The 19,574-nt window shown below is 38.3% G+C and overlaps 4 protein-coding genes across 7 annotated transcripts in view; 3 read left to right on the top strand and 1 right to left on the bottom strand.

The window, feature by feature from the left end:
- Nucleotides 1-6,045, top strand: part of gukh (NHS actin remodeling regulator GUK-holder) — a 91,003-nt gene extending 84,958 nt beyond the window's left edge. For 2 of the 4 annotated variants that reach the window (XM_011141306.3, XM_019841538.2), the window contains exons 9-11: nt 1,772-2,423; nt 2,668-3,166; nt 3,306-6,045. In XM_011141306.3, the coding sequence (XP_011139608.1) occupies nt 1,772-2,423; nt 2,668-3,166; nt 3,306-4,142 (1,988 nt within the window). In that variant the 3' untranslated portion in view covers nt 4,143-6,045. The remainder of the gene's footprint in view (nt 1-1,771; nt 2,424-2,667; nt 3,167-3,305) is intronic. The other 2 variants (XM_011141307.3, XM_019841539.2) reach the window with 1 other exon arrangement.
- A 2,894-nt stretch (nt 6,046-8,939) lies between these two features.
- On the top strand, nt 8,940-9,993 carry snRNP-U1-C (small ribonucleoprotein particle U1 subunit C). The gene has a single exon (XM_011141305.3). The coding sequence runs from the start codon at nt 9,084-9,086 to the stop codon at nt 9,609-9,611; it is 528 nt and encodes a 175-aa protein (XP_011139607.1). The 5' UTR covers nt 8,940-9,083; the 3' UTR covers nt 9,612-9,993.
- Nucleotides 9,994-10,549: 556 nt separating this feature from the next.
- LOC105183290 (uncharacterized) lies at nt 10,550-15,494 on the bottom strand. Its single transcript, XM_011141304.3, has 5 exons — nt 15,292-15,494; nt 14,839-15,066; nt 14,617-14,697; nt 14,464-14,544; nt 10,550-14,378 (listed from the first exon to the last, which is right to left on the bottom strand). The coding sequence occupies exons 1-5, from the start codon at nt 15,326-15,328 to the stop codon at nt 10,876-10,878; spliced, it is 3,930 nt and encodes a 1,309-aa protein (XP_011139606.1). The 5' UTR covers nt 15,329-15,494; the 3' UTR covers nt 10,550-10,875.
- Nucleotides 15,495-17,934: 2,440 nt separating this feature from the next.
- LOC112589796 (CCR4-NOT transcription complex subunit 6-like) overlaps nt 17,935-19,574 on the top strand; it is a 59,465-nt gene continuing 57,825 nt past the window's right edge. Inside the window, exons 1-3 of the mRNA XM_025304364.1 lie at nt 17,935-18,061; nt 18,715-19,030; nt 19,133-19,308. Coding sequence (XP_025160149.1) covers nt 18,723-19,030; nt 19,133-19,308 — 484 coding nt within the window. The 5' untranslated portion in view covers nt 17,935-18,061; nt 18,715-18,722. The remainder of the gene's footprint in view (nt 18,062-18,714; nt 19,031-19,132; nt 19,309-19,574) is intronic.

Below are 19,574 nucleotides of genomic sequence, written 5' to 3'. Positions count from 1 at the left end.
CCTGTAATCTACACGATAGTTACCATGTCAACCTCGAACACTTAGTTAGCGCGCGATAACATCGAGTTATACGGGGCGAGTGTTGCGAGTTCGCGTCCCACGTGCTCGCGCGGTAACACGCGATAATAACATACCGGTTGTAAAATACCGGCACATCTGCATTAATTAGAATCGCGGCGCGCATCGCGCTCGCGTTCCCTCACGTTCTTCACGGTGTTACCTTGGCAGCAGTGTTAATTAATCAGCTTGCAACTAATATCCGAGGACGTACTTACAACCTGGGCAGGGGAGCATGCACTATCCACGTGTACTGTACATGTGTATATGTGTCGTAGCATTAAGATCCTGTATCCGCCGTTAAGACCGACGCAACGTTATTATATAAATATGTATATGTATACATTCTCTCTCACTTCTGTACACCCGGATTGCATCGTGGCGCAGTCTGCCTGTACATAGAATTAGACACGCCGACGAGAGACGATGTCATTAACGTTTTACGAGGAATGTATGTGAATAGACGTCATTCTTTTGGAAAGCCGTTGCATTTTGTCATTTTTTTTCTCTCATTCTGCCTCTTTCTCTCTTTCTCGATCTCTCTTTCTGTCGTCTCATCCACATACCACATGCATCATTTACACCTCTGAGTCTGTAAATACTGCACCCCTCCGCGTAAATTCCGCGATCCTCGAGCCTGTTTTTTGCGTATTATTTTCTTTTTTTTTCGTTTTAATGTGCGTATCCTCGTACATGTGCCTACTGTATAGTTTTAGAGAAAAAATGCACCCTCACGCGCGTGTGGCACTCCTCACTAGTAACTCACACATATCATAGTTCCATGCTCCATGTACCTGGTGAGTACGTTTTTTTTAACTTTGGCAGATACAGCGCGCGAGCTTGACGTCGATATAGATCGTCAACGAGTTTGCCTTCTTATTTTGAAACAAGTTACAATATACTTTCTCTCTTTTGTATATATATCTCGCAGTTAAATTCTTCGAGATGGACGTGTATATATATATATCTACTATCTTGCTTTGTACACACATTTGGTTTTAATGTGCGTCAAAATTCGATTTTTCAACCACTCATTTGAGCAACTCGTGCGGAAGTTGACATCAGACTCGTGCATCGTATTGTGATTTGCCCGCGTTTTGTCTACCGCATGCATGTGTTTGTAGCGCTTTTGCAACATGCTTGCCTTGCTTGGATTAATCAATCGCTGTTTTAATAAGTCCTCGTGTCAGCCAATATTCTCAATGTACGTGTTGAAATTCGTAATTGCGTCTTATAATCAATTAATCCAGTATCGTTAACGCTTTCAGTAGAAACGTTTATATAAGACCAACAAACAGGACTAACAATCGTACTAAAATTTACTCACGAATCCCTGGATTTGATATATATATATATATATATATATATATATATATATATATATATATATATATATATATATATATATATATATAATTGAAACTTCCTTATAAAACTTCTAATCATGATATTTCTAAGAATAATCGTAACAAAAAGTAAGAGATAGCCGTAAAAATAATACAATGTACCAATTGTATAACATCCGTAGGCATGACCAGAATCTAACAAGTTTTCGAAAGAACTTCCCTCTCGCGCTGCCTGAAGGACCTTAAACGATAGTAATACCCGGATCGCATTTCAAACGTCTGAAAACGAAACGTTCGTACTCGATTCGATCGCGACTCAAGTTGTAACATTTGCGAGGAACGTAACGACACCCTCTTAATTGTTGCAGACAACCCCTTACTCAGCATACCACCGGAATCGATTCCGCCCCAGGCGATAGTCCAACCGCCACCCTATGTCGCTCCACCGTCTCCTACGGAGGACCGACAGAAGTCGCAAAAGTACCAGGAGATCCTGAAGGACTCGCAGCCGTGTCTACGAACGTATTCGGATAACGAGAAGCAGCAACCGATTACAGACCGGAAGCAGACCTATTCGCAGGATATCTACGACCCTCGTTCGACCATCCAGCAATATGACAGCCGCAGGAACCTCCTCGAACATCCGCAGCCGCGGATGTCCAATTACGAGTACCAACGAGCCGCGAACTATCAAACGGTGCACATGCATAACGCGAGGAACCAGCAGCTCTGTTCACCGGCCAGGGATGCCAATCAGCAATTCTATACCCTGCCGACGAGGAGACCACAACGAGAGGTCGACCCACCGCGCAGCGTCACACCGGACATCACGAGAGGGCTGGAACACGGTACCATTAGCGGGATGCACGTGATGGCGAAGCAAGGCCAGAGGATTGCGGAGAACGAGCAAGCTCGATACGGCTCCCACGTGGACTTGGGAAGAAGGAACTTGGAACAGCAGGAAATGCGGGGCAGATACGTGCAGAGTCAGCCGCAGTCGGTCGTGGATGTCAGAAACAGGTTAATCGCGTTTTCCTTTAGCAACTCTATCACTTAGACCAGGTCGAGATGGTATCGAGAGACGGTCTAAAGACACTAATTACGCAATCGCCTCAATTATCTTTTATTTATCTTCATTGTATGAAAACGCCACGTTTATCTCGTGGGAGCATAGATCATTAAACATCGAGTTCATCGAGGGAACTCAGCGCTAACAATAAGCAATTGTGATTGACATAGTGTTAAACATCTCATTGTCTTTAAGCAGGTTCGCAACGCCTCTAAGCCTAGCTGCACTCGGATATCGATTCTTCGCATCTTCACCCGCCAATGATCCTCTTGCGAAGTCTCCTAACGCGGACATTCTCAAGAATAATCCAATTTCGCCGATCGGCCCTGGCTACGGTAACAGCTTCAAATCGTCTACTCCCACCGAGCGATCGACGCCAACCGTAGCGGAACGTCTAGCTTTAACCGCCTCTAATAATTGCGCGTCGCCGGTGCCGAGCTCGTCCGGTAGGAGTACTCCTGTCCAGACCTCTTCCGGCAGGAGCACACCGACGAATCTGATCCTGTCACCCACCAAGAGCACTATGTCTAACGAGGAGCTATTCGCCGCGATTCACAAGTCGAAGAAGCGACTTAACATCAAACTCAATGACAATAATGAAAATGTATCGCCATACGGCTCGATGAACTCCCTAGTGAAGACACCGGCTGGCACCAGACACAGTTGGAGCCCGGAATCTCAGAAAGCTCCAGAGGTAATCATGAGGTTACACTCGAGTTGAAGAACTTGATTTTCCTCTACACGAACGATTGGCATCTCTATTTTTCTAAACTACTGTAACTCGATTTGCAGTTGGCCATAGTTCGCTTGTTAATTTGATTAATCTTTTCTAGATACCGACCACTGTTCAGTCGCCCACATCGCGAATGGATTTCAAACGTTTACTCCTTCAGCAGAGCGTGAAAACAGGTCCTGTGCGACGATCGGCTGCGGAGCAATTACAAATGTCGCGCAACCAATGTCAGCAACAGCAACAGCAACCGTTGCCGAACGCTCATCAGAGTCCCTTGGCCAAGGTTCTGAGTCCTCGCTCGGTCTGGAGGTTCCAGACGCCGAGAACGGATGTGCTCTCCTCCACCATAATCGAAGACACCGCGGCAGAGGAGAAAGCTATGAAACCTTCGCCAGAGAACACGTCACCTATCTCAAGACTGAACTTCGGGAGACAACTGGACCTTTGCAGCGACTTACCGACTCATTTGCGTCTGGCTGATTACGAGACAACGGACAAGATGCCGACGAACGAACTCGATGCTGATCTCACGACGACGAAATCGCGAAATCAAGGCGATAAAACGGAAGAACTAACTACGAGTGTACCTAACAATCCCACGCGAATTGTGTCTCCCGTCAAGAATACGACAACCGTCCAGGACACAGCATCTTCACATCCTCAAATTACCGCCATCAACACGGCGATGCAGTATTTGAAGGCTACATTGCCGACTGATTCAAAAGATCTCGACGCCATAAGCGCATTCGAATCGAGGAGACTTAGCAATCAATTGGCGAGAGCTCAATTCCTGGCTAGTACACCCACGAACGCCAATCAAACACAGAACCTCTACTTCAAGAAGAGATTTAGAGCGAGATCGGAATCACCCCAACACGCTGCGATACAAAACGTTGCACGTAGCCCGAGTGCACCCACTCTTGAGACCGCTTTGTGATCTGGGAATACTTTGTTAACTAGCACGACGTTCTTATGGTGCAAGTTTAAAAATTTAACTCTTTATTATTATGGTGGATTTGCTCATTTCCTTTCTCGAAAGTATACAAATACTATTAGTCAATATCAGACGTTAAACGATTTAATATTTATATATTTAATATTTAATATACATACGTAATATCTCAAAAGAATATATCCATGCGATGGATATTATACATGTATATTAAATATGAATGTTATATGAATTATATAAAACGAGGGCGTCAATGAATTAAGTAATAATTTAATTTTTAATTCAAATTGAAGTAAACAATTATTATTATCATAATGTTTGAGGAGTTAATATTGTATTCGTATTACTCTAATATCCCTCGTTTTATTAAAATTCCTAGAATTTTTCTATAATAATGTTTTCATCCACCACTTTAGTGAATAGTTAATAGTGGAAACAATCGTTTCTTGAACACCTGAATCTGAAAAGTTTCGACACGACGCTACGTACTCGTTGATTACGAGCGATTTTAATCGACACGAGATAATGTCGCCAACTCGCGTCTGCTAAAAGACAATAATTCCTAACCGTGATATATGGTAATAACGTGGCAATTAGTATTACCCAGTATTGCAGAGCTTCGCGCGTAAAGTAAAAAGACGTCTAAATTATAAATCGCATTTCATCGATCGGAAACAAGTTTTATGACACGCGTTTAATTATTGCTAAATCATATATATACGTAACTCAATCGAATAAGCAATATAAATATATAGAGTATTCCCGACTCCAATAATCTGAAAACATCGCGTGTGCCTATTTGATGTAATTATTTTACGAAGAAACACATTTATACAGCGTTTGAGCAAATTTTATGTTGAACTAAGGACAATTTTCGTTATGGTATGATGATACCGTATACTTCATATATTTTCTTATCTTTTATTTTCAAATTTTCCTCCCTTTCTTCTCAGCGAAGAAAGTAGATGGATCTCTGCACGATCTCAATGCTCACTGCTCAGAGAAGCTTTAGAAGTCAGAGGGTGTAAAACAAATATTACCAGTTTTATATTGATGTGTTCTTGAACATGCAAAACGAACGTTACGCCGATGCACAAGATTTCATTCGCGAAACAGCATTTATGACTCGAAGAAGGAACGTGACGAAAATCACGTTCGTAGTTCTAGTAAGAATCTTATCGTTACCTTAATTCAAATCGAAATATGATACAGTATTTTTTAACGATTTGGGCTATATTAATTTATTCGCGGGAGTTAAAAGAAGCGATATATATATACACGGATAATCAAGACTCGCGAAGTTATACAATGTGAACTGTAGATCGCGTATTATAGCTATAGACAAATTAAATGTACGAAGCTGTGTATTACTACAAATTAACGCGTGTACGAAGTGATCACTGCCAATATATTTTCGAATTGTTATATAAATAATGAAATGTTTCATCCCCGATTTTACACGATTCTCCTAATATTTTGCTACAAACGGATCAACACCAAATGTGTGATTTACGGTTCACCTCACGAGACTCGCGAGCGCGTCGTTAATAGTCTCGGATAATCGCTCGCTAACGATAGAGAGCTAATCCTAGAGGTTTTTATCGTTAAGGGATTAATTTATTTGCCGACTTCGATGGCAGCCTAACTCCCGCCGAGAGCTTTGGCGAAACTTGTATATAATAACGGACAGTGTAATCGCAACCGGTTTTTTAAAATCTCGATCGCTTGCTAGTCTAGTCGGGGTAGAATTTAGTATACTTACGTGTAGCATTTTAGAGAGATTTTATTTTGCCTTTTCTTTTAGGAAGAAAAAGTGCCGTTAATTCGAAATCGCGTGAGACAAGTTTGTAATTATGCGATATTTACGATTTATCGGCTTTATAGTTATCAAACAGCACATAGAAAGATTTATACTATGCTACAGTCGAAGCCCGAAGCGCAGCAAATTCGCGAAATACCCGTCCAATTCCAGATTTGGTCAACTACACTGGCCAAAGTCCGAAACTCCATTGAAACTCTATAATTGTTTCGAGCTTTGATCAATAAAATTTAGCCACTCTTGGAATTGACTTTAATTTGTTGGCTACAGCTCGAAACACGAACATTATGTTTATAGTTCTTAAATTTTACTTCTCGATGTAGCCGACAGAATCAGCCAAAGTATGAAGAAAAGTGCAGCAAAATTTATTAAATGGATGATTTCAGGTTTTGATCATAACACATATATATGTATGTATATATATATGTGTATATATATATATATATACATATATATATATATACACACGCGAGAAAGACTAATAGCATGTATAGCGTGACGACAGAGTTGCCTTAATTAAATTATTTCCCAAGTTACATCGCGTGATTATCGATGACATATTTATATCAGTTACTCGCGATACTGCGAGAACAAGAATAACTTTGAAAACATAACTTACTAGATCTTAAGCTAAAAAAGTGTTTTGTACTTTGCTCAGAATAAACGGAGTTATTTCGTCAACAAACTGTTCCTTTTTATCAAGCCTACCTCATGCATCATCACTTTTTATATATTATACCAAATCTCGATGCAACTAAATAACTAAAATATTCACCCTAATAGCACAGATGTCCAGAGAACGTCCAGAGTACGTCTTGAGGACGTCCTGGGGATGGTTCTTCACCCTCAGTTTCTTTGCTCTAAACAAATGAATGGGACCATGTATGATTTGTAAGTCGCATCACACTGGATATATAAAAATACAACCCTTGATTTATTTCAAATATGCTATTCAAAATTAAAGTTTCTTGAATGTTTTGTAGTTGTTGAATACTTTGGAAATTATGAATGCCTCAGAGATCTTGAGAAAGTTTTGTGCAAGTATGATCAATTATTGTCATTATATAATCTACGCATTGTTACATTTAGACATTAGTCATGTAGTATACATATATGTGTTATTTACTACAATCTATTACCAGTATGTAAATATTCAAGGGCAGAAATAGAATCGAAATGTACTTTATATCTGAGCCGCTCAGAAGGAGAATCTGGTGCGCGATTTATCACCAAGACTGACGAAAGGAAATTTAGCGCGCTCGTTACAATCAAATATTACCGAAAAGACCAGAGTGCAAATATGTCGGGCAACGGGCCACTCGGAATCCCGCGTAAAGTATTGCACATACATCGCGTCATGGCGACGAAGAGTTGAAATATCCATTTCTTACCTTTGAATCATCCAGAAAGAGAACTTGATGCATATTCTACCGCCGAGATTGCCAAGAGGACATGACTCACACGTTCGAACATCGTCGAAAGGGAAAAAGGCACTAGTGTCGAGTCCCTCGCATAAGGAAGTGAAAAATACCGCCTGAAGTATCGCGCGTTTCGATACTTCGAGAATCGCAAGCGCGCGCGAGAGTGGGGGCCAACGGTCAGTTGCGGAATGGCTGCCGGGTATAATCGTGTGAGTTCGATAGTCATTCCGTATTTGGCGCGATTTAGACTTACCGAAGTTGAATCTTGCACGCTGATTGTCGTCGTCAGGAGTACTGAAAATCAGCGTTGCTGTGATAAAATCTCGCAGGACGGCAGAATGTGGGTGGATGAATACATCGTCAGAAAAGTAGAGCCAAGTGTAACTTGTTCCCGGCGTGATGGCGATATAAAATCAAAATTTACGCTTCATGACGCCGACCCGGTCGAGAAGAAATTACAGTAAGCCCACCTTTCCGACTACTCCCACTCTCAGACTGCCGAAAACGAATATTTGGTGAAATGGGAGTATCGTTAATAATGTCCAACGATCATCCACAGTTGTGATCCTTTGGAGCTCATACTGCTGTGTTCCACCTTCGGAGCTTATGTCGCTGTGCTCTACATCTTTAACTGGTCGAAGGAGAAACTGGTGAGTAATAACACAGAATTCATGATAATGCCTATAATTTCTACGTATCAAGTCGCACATCCTACGTGTTCTGTTCTATTCTGCTACGAATGAGCTACTAGGTGGCCAAGGTATATCCCATTTGCCGAGAATTAACATAAAACAAAACGATCATGTCTATCGCGTTCGAGATAACGTCAGAAATTTCTTTCTACGTGCTATATTCATGAATGACATTTATATCCGTTATAAACTATCTGTCTATATAAAAGAGTTATCTCAGCCATCGACAAGCTGTTGGTGACATTATTTTATGTTAAAACACATCCCAGCGAACACAATATTACATGTAACGTGCATGTTAGTTGTAATTTCCTACTCAACAATATAACTGTTATATAACACATGTGTTATATAACACTTATATATTGTTGAGTAGGAAATTACAACTAACATGCACGTTACATGTAATATTGTGTTCGCTGGGATTATTTTTTAAATTTTCGACCTGCAATTGATGCTGGTAACCGCCAAATTAGAGTAGTGAAAACTTACTAAAATTTCCTAAAACCGCATAGTTATTTCTCTATACTCGACATTCAGCAAGTTGATGATCATGCGCATCACCAATTTTATGGTCCGTTCTTTTTAGCTGCACTGCTGAACTGATGCAATAAGTTAGATTGAGATAACTATATTTTTTCTCACTCTAACTTATTGCACCAGTTCAGTAGTGCAGCTAAAAAGAACAGACTATTAAGGCCTGGTCTACAATACGTGTCGTAAATTATAAGCCGTAAGAATTGGCGAATCACAGTCGATTATTACAAAAATAATCGGCTATAATTGGTCAGTTCTTACGGCTTACAGTTTACAACACATATTGTAGACCAGGCCTAATCTAGAGTGCGCTTGAGTATACAAGTTAATCGCATTCAACATAACCTACAAACATCGATTGTTCGTTTGTCAATAGCTGTAATAGTAAACAGTCACAGAAAAAAATTTGGATTATTCGCTCTATTAAGAATTCGTAGAAACGCATATCATCGACACGATGCCGAAATACTATTGTGATTATTGTGACACATACCTGACACACGATTCACCGAGCGTACGAAAGACGCATTGTCAGGGTCGCAAGCATAAAGACAACGTGAAGTATTTTTACCAAAAATGGATGGAAGAGCAAGCCCAACATCTCATTGATGCAACAACCGCTGCCTTCAAAGCTGGTAAAATTGCCTCCAACCCCTTCGCTGCAAACAAGGGTGCAGCTATACCACCTCCGCCGAATCTTGGCTCCAGCCTGGGATCGCGATCGGGTGTGCCACCTCAAGGCCCTCCAGGAATGATGCCACCACCAGGAATGCATCCAGCTGGCCCGATGGGTCCCGGTGGCCCTATGATGATGGGACCACATGGACCAATACCACCTCCAATGATGGGTATGAGGCCTCCTATGATGGGACCACTAGGGCCAATGGGTCCGATGATGGGGCCTATAGGACCTATGGGACACATGAGGCCTCCGATGAATGGACCACCACCTCCTATGGTAGGACCACCACCGATGAAGAAATAACAGACAAACTCTTAATTTGCCCTGATTACTTGATACATTTGATAAACTCTACTGATGATACTAAATGATAATACAAAAGAGATCATTTGATGATAGTAAACTTGGTGATGCTATGTACGATGTCATCAAAACAATGTTGGACAGTTCAAAAGTTTACTTGTGCAAGACTGAAGTAACTTTGCAGTCTGGAACATTAACAAGTTATTAATGGGATTCAAAATGACTGATGAGTTATTTTTCAAATAAATGTAACATTGTCGGCATCATTCATATGTATTATATTTTATTTTATATCATATCTGGTATTATTATATGTAAAGTAAGATTTCTAGGATGTAGATTCGATACTTTTAACATTAAAGTCACTAAGTTTCAGATTTTATTGATTTAAATTTATGATTATAAATGTAACATGAAACAGTGATAATAAATAAATATGTTATATTGACATTGAAGTTTTTAAAAGATCAATCCTTTATTTATAATATATGAAAAAATTGTTTAATATTTCAATTAAGCATATAAGACATAGCATATACAGAATAAAGATAACTTGTAATTACAATCTTAATTATGTAAATATTCATATATTAACTCACTCGTGTAATACTCAATTATATAATTGTAATTGCTATGTTTATAATTAGTTTATATATATATATATATATATAAAGACAGATACAAGATACTAAAAATCAAAACACAAATATAAAAAGCAATTTATTTTTGTTTTTAAGATTTTAACATTGACATTATAATTTATTAATTACCATCAGATATTTCATATTTTATTGTAATAATATATTTCTCTTTTTCTCTTTAAGATATCTTTGTTACAAAATGAAAATGACAAATTTCACAAACTTGTCATATTTCTGACAATTCTATATAATGGTTATTTCTATAAAACCTTAATCATTTAATTAAAAAGTATTTAATCACTTTCTCAATATGTTTATTTAAAAACAATGAAATTATAAAATATTTCACAACCGCGCTATTGTTCAAGGAAGTAAACAAATTACCGCAAAGCAACTGTTATGATAAATCTGGCTGTTGTATCGTAAGGATCTCAGAATTACTGGTTATACTTTTATAGAATTGTGATAATTTCAATAAAAACACTAATAATAATCAATTTTCTCAGTACATAGTTATTCAAAATTAATTTTAATGGAAGATGTACAGAAAAAATTATAAAATATTACAGTTGAACAAATGTCAAATGATGACATATAGATAACAAGCAGCTATGAAGGAACTGTTAATTCATCTGATTGCAATAAGCCTTAATTTTCTTCTGATGTTTGTTCTCCATGTTCACCATTCTTTTCAGTACGTCAAGATGTTTATATACAAGCATTTTATTTTTTATTTTTGTTTGTAAATCTTCCGCCGCTTTTATCATATAGGGTAATTTAAACGCATAGGCCTTATCAACAAATTCCTTTGCTTCCTTGTATAATCTCTCATTCTTTAACTGTTTTTTTGTTTTAAGCAGTACTTTCTTTCTTTTTTGTAACCCAGATTTTTTGTTATTACTATGATTACTCGTACTTATTGTAAGTACATTTTGCTGAGTCACCTGTACATTAGTGTTAATATTCACATTATCTATTGACCTTTGACTATCCTCTCTTTCCGAATTTTCCAAATCAATTAATACAGGCTCGACATCAAGGAAACAATTCTGAGGAGGTTGCATAAGATTTTCTATTGCGTCGCTAATTACTGGCTGGTAAATATCGACGTTTTCTGTAAAATTTGTTTCGACAATATTTGAAGTATTCTCATACATATTCTGAATATTAATGTCCTCTGTAAAATTTGTCTCAGCGATATTTGAAATATCCTCAGACATACGCTGAATATTCGTAATCGCGAAGGGATTTATAATATTAATTTTCTGTGACATAAAAGAAGTCGACGTTGCAGATGGTATCGAAGGGTTTACATCAGCATTTGAGGGAAGTTGCTCTCCTATGAACACCGATTTCTTCTCCGAATTTTGCTGCAATTGCATTATGTGCTTTATTGTAGTTTGTAAGTTTGGCGGCGTGTGGGGTGTAAATACGTTGTTGTAACTTAGAAGAATATCAAGATAGGTTGCAGCGTCCAGTTGATTGGTCTTTGTTCCCGACTTCAACGCTTCTATATATAACAAAATATTGCGAAAATGGGCACTCGGCTTCGGTTTGCTATGGATGTATGCAAGAAGTTTGGTTTGTATATCCCACACACACGATTGGTAGTGAAAATATTCTTTGCTTTTAGGCATATTAACCAGCTTGTTCTGAAACTTGGTTAAAAGTTTCATGTGTTTCATTGGGTTCTTATTGTTCTTATTAAAGTGCCGTATATCTTGATTTTTAAGAAGCTGGTACATCTCGTTGGTATTATAGGGTAGATTCACATTCACCCCGTTCTGCTTTTCGACGAATGGAAGATTCAGCCAATGAATCAGCAGACGAAATAACAAGTAGATGCATTCTTTCGGCGCCACTAATTGTACCATTACTTCAGATTTACCGGTTGGTAGACCTATCATTATCTGGAACTCGACTATTTTTCGCAGTTTTCTGAGGAAGACTGGGTTGACGGCATTGTTCGAGAATTTGCTTTGCACAAATTTTTTCGCTGACCTGCTCAACTCTTGGTGATTAGAAAGATTACTCACTAATACCCGCGCATTGGAATTTTTCTTGTCGTGAAAATTTCCGCAGCAATATATCACGTTAACAAATATTAATATAGTGGCTTCCGTTAACATCATCACTGTATCCTTTTGCGTACACATTTTTTCGCTGGTTTCCATACATGCTGACGACGTTGACGGACCTACGTCGGTATATGGTTTCGTTTGCGCTTTCATTACTGGCGTATTCTCGTGTATCTGCCGGTTTGGCATTTTGTTGCTTTTCGTTTTGAACGATGAAACATTCGCATTCTCAGTGTCCATTAGGCGTATTAGAGACGAAAATGGGCGCTGAAAATGGACTTCCATCTGATACATGGGTCCTTCCGTGTAATTCGTCACAAAGGCCGGAGTGGGAAAGTGCCGGGACCATCGAAATTCCTTGCATGTAGACGACTCGTGACCGCGTTTGGTGCAGTTACAACAATGCAACTGGCTTGCCGGCTTCATCACATGATGCAGTCTCTGCGGTTTATTTATTTCTTTCGTTATCAGATGGTACCGTCGCCAGAGATCAGGGCAATGTTCCTTCTTGTGCCCCACCGAAGAGCACATTGTGCAGAGCAAAGTGGAACAATAGTCACAGGTTTGGAGGTAAGAATTCTGCTTCTTGCCGCAGGTAAGGCATACCTGTTGCGGACATCGCCACTGCATATGACCCTTCATGCCGCACATACAACATCGTTGTTTAGATACTTCCAAGCAGTCTTTATGTAGGTGATCATTTCGTTGATAACTGTATTTATTCCAATATCTACCACGCTTCATCGCAGGTCTGGGCATCAGATCCTCGTCCAAAATTTTCCACATTCTCGGATCCCTCGACATGCTGCGCTGAAGCTTGGAAATGTCAAAGTTCTCTTGGCCACGGGAGTCACTGTAGAAGTTCTTCAATTGCTGCGGAAGCGGTTTGAAAAAATAGTTGGTCCAGTACAAAGTGTTTCTTATCGTTTTGTTGCCGCTGATCTGCGGCGTCGATACAACTTTCAGCTGGTCGGTTAAAGGAATACGCTGTCGCTTCCTCACGGGACTGTTGCTCTTCACTTCTCCACTTCCTTTATCTACACTACTGTTGCCTGCGTTGTTCTCGCTTTCGCCGTTGTCTTCATTGTTGCCTTCGCTGTGTCTCTTTAGGCTCATCATTGAATTATTGGTGGTATTACATGACACTTCTAATAATTTGTTCTGCAAATTTTGCACTGCATGTTTGAGACTACACACCATATTATATGGTTCGTTTATTTTATTGGTATTAACATCCTGCCGCATCTTTTTCGTCAGTGTGCCGGTGTCTATTTCTCCCTCCTGCGATGTCCGACATGTTTCATGAGATGTGCTGGCAATGTCTGTGCTATTGCTTCCTGACGCCATGTCCTGTGATGGTCTCTTTGAACGCTGGCTCGTGTCGTCATTCAACATGCTTCTCCCATTTTGTTTTGTACCTTTGGATAAGTGCATGATTTCATCGATTCTTCTGGCACTTTTTTGAATCATCGTACAGTTCATAATAATATCGTTAAATTTATATATGTGTGTATTTCTACCATTTACCGATATATCCTTGTTTACCGATGTATCCTTGTTTAGCAAAAGTGTATTGATGGCTGTACTATCAGCAGTTTTGTCTTGACAATTGGACAATACTTCTATAATTTCCACTTCGGGACTAGATGAGGAAGCTCTCGAATTTGAGACTCCTGAGTTATCCTTGGGTGCATTTTTATTCCCTCGCAATCTTCCCTCGAGCAAGTCCTCTTCGTCTATCGAACTTCCAGCGTCTTCATTGTCAGAGTCTTGCAAATCGATGAGAAGTGGTTTTGGTCTTGATGGTGGTGGCACCTCAAAAATAGACTCACAGTCAGTGTCATTATCTGAAATTCTTTTTTCTGTTTTATATGACTGAATTTCTTGTTTCACTTTTTTCTGTGAAACGTTGTACTTTGTGTCCATATCCAATTCTATATCTGATTCGTCTAAAGTAATAATTTTTTCTTCTGACTTCTTCCAGCATTTATTATTTAACTCTTTGAAAAGCTGTTGCTTCTTGGAAGAACGTTTCTTCTTTTTCTTTCCTACCATCAATAAAGAGTTAGTTAAAATCCCATTATTAGAATACCATATTTCCATATTATACAATTAGACAATTATTCAACATACCTGCAATGTTACTTGTTTTTAGAGTAGCTAAATTGTTTCCTTTAGCTTGAACAATTATCTCAGCAATTGGTTCCTCTGGTCCTATAAAACATAATTTTAGTACCAATCAGCATGTTAACTGCTATATCATTTATTGACAATTATTCAACATACCTGCAATGTTACTTGTTCTTAGAGTAACTAAATTGTTTCCTTTAGCTTGAACAATTACCTCAGCAACTGGTTCCTCTGGTTCTACAAAATAGAATTTTAGTATCAATCAACATGCTTGACTGCTGTATCATTTATACTCAGATGATACAAAAAATTAAATATTTTAATCTCAATATTCTCTTTACATTTTATACTATAACTTTGCTATATTGCTATATTTACCTTCAATGGCTTTAAATTCTGAGATCGCTTTATCCTTAAGTTTATATTGTATATTTTCTTGTTCGCTTAACTCATTAATGGTACAATTAGATAGTGGTACAGCATTTGATACTACATCTGGTCCTAATTCATATTCATTAATTGATGGATAATAAATATCAGCATACAATTGAGACAGCAATTCATTGTTGTTTTCCTCTTCATCGGTATTCTCAGCTTTATGATAATCTGTGATATGTAATTATTTCTGTATGAGAATACAAAAAATATAACATACAAACAGAATATAACACAGCAATATATAAATAATGCACTATAACATAGTAATATATAAATACAGCATTATAACATAGTAACATATAAACATAGCATTTTAACATAATAAACATTAATCATTATATTAACATATAACATAAGTATTCATGAAATAGTATTATTGTTTAGGTTACTAACCTTTGAACAAATATTCATCGAATATATTTTCGGACATGTTTCTTAAAGATATTCTTTGATTAGTTTAAAAAATTTCAAAGAATATTTGTGCGAGCGTAAATAATTTGTATAGCCCGTAATATAAGAGTTGTCAATTCAAACAAGCAAAATTTGTATAACGATCACGCACATGCACACTACATTATGTAAATTACAGTATACACTAGCGGCACCTATAACCGACATCTGCTTTGTATTTAATGGGCCTTCTACAATAAGCTATTAGCAGAGAGGAACATGAGAGCGGCCAAAACGGCGTTTTCGGCGACACCGACTTTCCGCACTAGAGGCCCTATAGTAAGAGTCTGGCCAATATGGTCCAATTTTTGATTGGCTGGATACGAAATGGCGCCACCAATTAGTGATAGCAAAGTATGCGGGGTATTTGAATAGCAGTAATAGGAAAAGGAAAATTAAAATACATTTTTGCAATTTTATTATTAAATTTTGATATTACATAAAGTTAAAAAAACATTACATATGTAATAACATGATTATTAAATTTTATCTAATAACGGAATGCATAGCCATGGTTTTACTATTAAAAACAGGTTTTTCTAATTTTCCAGTGTGACAACTTTTTCTTATTTTAAAATGAATGAAACGAATTTTAATTTTGTGGGATAAATTGTGACATGTTTTCAATGCAGTACATTCAATATCTTTCATTTTTTCAATAAGGAAATTAACAATATTATAATTGCTTTGCTTAATATAAGGCAAATAATGTACAATTACATAATTCATTTCTAAGAAATAATTAAACGTCGTATCGTTAACAAAAAATAATGTTTTTACGCGATAACATTTTAATAATAATATTTATTAATAATAACTTAATTATTTTCATCGTTGTTTTCATTATATTTTAACTTTTTTATTTTTCCATCGAAAGATTCCGACATTACTTTTGTATGAGGAAAACTTGTTGTCACTGTTTGTGCTATTAATTTTTTGGAACCATCCTGTCGCGGTTTTTCCCACATTTTTTTAGTAAAATGAACCTACAAATACAATTAGATGAGAAACATGTTTTGTTTATTATTTGATATAATTACATGCTTAGCTCACAAATTGCTGAATATTGTTTCGGTTTCCAGTTTTCTCTTCCAATTTGTTTCAACCATATAATTTTTTGTTTTTTACTTATTGGAAAACGTTTCATATAGAAGCCATTTTCGCTTCTATTTCTGCATCCCGGTATGCAACAACTAGTTATTTTAAAAATATTTTTATAAATATTTTTATATATAGTCCTCTTATTGTGTTGGAAGTTTTTTCCAAGATGAAATGATGTTATGTTATCACTTGCATGTGCACGTATAAAAACCGAGATTACAGTAGGTGCAATACAGGTGTAGTAGCCATTTTGTATCCAACTAGAACATTGGCCAGACTCTTAAGGCTCGTCTATATTAGCTGTAAGAGTAAAGACTCGTCTACATTAGCTGTAAGAGTAAGGCTGTAAGGTTGCAAGACACGAAATGAAATATTTTCATTCGCCGACAGCTTACGTTGCAGCCTTACAACCTTACTCTTACAGCTATTGTAGACGAGCCTTAAGAGTTTGCACGCCCTGGTTGTAACCAAATTGACCAACCACAGTCGATTATTTTTGAAATAATCGACTTCTTCATTTCTATGAGGAGGGAAATGAAGAAAACTAATTGGTTTATTCTCTTATGCATTATGCATTATGCGTTATGCAAAAGCGTGTGCTCTTGCCCTTTTTCTTTTTCGCTGCACTCTCTGCTCTATCTGGGCCTGTTCGTTTTGTCTGCACTACTGAACTGGTGCATTAAGTTAAAGTGAGACAAGTGTAGGTTTTCTCACTTCAACTTGTTGCACCAGTTCAGCAATGCAGACAAAACGAACAGGCCTAATGATCTTCATTTAGAAAAAAAGAACAGGCCTTTAGTTGATGAAAGCTGTGTTCCGATATTTACTGCCAGTACGGAAAATATATATTTTATATCACGTATATTATAAATTTTCAGTACTGTCAGTGAATATCGGAACGCAGCCGAAATCTGTAGTTTATAGCTGCGCTTAAGTATACTTTCTGCATTTATGATGAAATAAAATGAAATGAACCGTGAAGCTCGTATCAGACTACAGATTGAGATTAAGTATTGAATTGAAATTTAACCAATCAGGGTTAAGTTTACTATATTTGAGATTATTTTCTTTTTTTCAATTGGTCAAATTTCAATCCAATCTCAATCCCAATCTACAGTCTGATACGGGCTTTACTAAGAAGAAAGAATGTGAGAAAATGTAGAAACATCAATTAAAATGAGTGACATTCAGATGTTACAAGCTTCATAAAACAAATAATAAACACCTAGGGACTAGAATTTTATTAATAATGAAGAAAATATTTAAGATTTTCTTTCTAAATCATTAATGGATTCTGTCGCAAACATAAGCAAAATAGTACATGGACGAATACAAATTGTTTATTATCTGCTAATATGCTAAAACATGCGCCGGTCGCCAATAAGAAAGGGTCGTGTGAATCGCGTTTGTCGTTCGCGATCGTTCAGCGACGTCGGCTGCTTCGGGAAGGTTCGGCGGCAGCGCGGACCAATCGGGCAGCTCCGTGGGCGCACGGTCGTTGCAGTTGATAAATGGAGGATTCGTGATTGTCAAGGTAGTTTTGTTTACGCGGAAATTTTCACTCGGTATCAACTCCTCGCGCGTCCCGTCTGTGCTGAAGAGGTAGATGAAGGTGCGTAATGCCGCGCCGCGCGCGTGCCGATAAACACGACGGCCGGTGGCCGCGTCCGTCGCCGGGAAATTAGGCGAACGCGTCGACCTGTCGTCGCGACAGCGTTACGAATCTTTTCGGTCAGGATGAGTGATTGGCGCTCAAAAGATTATTCCGCCGCGCGATGAAATTCACTGCCACTGTCAACTTGACCTATCATGCCCGGTCGGACGTCGCGTCTCGTGTCAAATGCGGCGAGCTACCGTCAGGCACGGCTCTACGAGCGTCGAAAAATCCGTTTGTCCCTCATAGGTTATGGGCTCGCACCTAGTGTGTCACGGCTATGTGTGCAGATGCATAGCTCGAGTCGCGATATCTTTACGCAGCCGCGACTCTCCAAGTCACTCTGGCGCTCTCAACATGTCACAATCGGCACCTGCCGCAGTAGCTGTTCGCTGTTTTACGATCGCTTTGTTGACTGTCGATTATCGCGGCACAAAGTTGACTGCTACTTTGACAGCTGACTTGTTATTGTCGCGAGTGTCAGAGTATCCGCCGTGCCGGCTGATGCTTTTGCTGATGTAACAATAGATAATCGTCCCGTGAAGCTCGGACGTTAGAAACCAACACAGATATCTGACGCTTTAACAGAAAGATACTCCTTTTATTTTCAGGATCTAAGATGTCCCGCAATCACAAGGACAAATATGAAAACTCCAACCCGCGTCGTACGCATTCGTTTATGTCCACGGAAGATGCGAACTCGGGGAAAAAATCTTATTGGCCGGAGTTGGAGATAACAGGCAGTATAAGAAACCTAAGCCCTAATCTATGGCATTTGACTCATTTGACAGCACTTTATCTGAATGATAACAGCCTACAAAGGATACCACCTGAGATCGGTCGTCTTGTCAACTTGCGTGCTTTAGATCTCAGCAGCAACAAGCTGCGCAGTCTGCCTGCTGAACTGGGGGACCTCATCTACCTCAGGTATGTAGTAACTTGAATGAAACAGAAGACAAAATGATTCGTGTATGTTGCTTATCTGTCTAATTTTATCTCCTTATATGAAACTCTTTCTGTATGTTTCAGGGAGTTGTTATTGAACCAAAATTATCTTCGCGTGTTACCGTATGAACTAGGAAAGTTGTTCCAGTTACAAGTGCTTGGACTACAAGGAAATCCACTCAGCAAAGAGGTGATGGCATTGTACGGGGAACCTGCAGGGACGAACAAGCTGCTGACATATATGTTGGACAACTTACAAGGTAAGTGAAAGAATTTTATTTATTGAGAGATTGATTGGGAATATTTAATTATTATTTCACTCTTCTCTCCAATTTATTTGCATGCTTTCTAGTTCTCTGTGCAAATGTATAAATTGTACATTTATAGACGCTAACGATTATCTGTTTATAAGAATCTATAGCAGGAAAGCAAAAAATGTTTAAATGATTGAATTATAATTAAAATTTAAAGAAAATGTCCCCCCTTTCCTTTATTCACAACTTGATGAAAATTCGCAAACTTTGGT

Source organism: Harpegnathos saltator, unplaced genomic scaffold, assembly GCF_003227715.2.
Source record: "Harpegnathos saltator strain DR-91 unplaced genomic scaffold, Hsal_v8.6 scaffold604, whole genome shotgun sequence".
NCBI lineage: Eukaryota > Metazoa > Arthropoda > Insecta > Hymenoptera > Formicidae > Harpegnathos > Harpegnathos saltator.
This window is presented reverse-complemented; position numbering and strand designations above follow the sequence as displayed.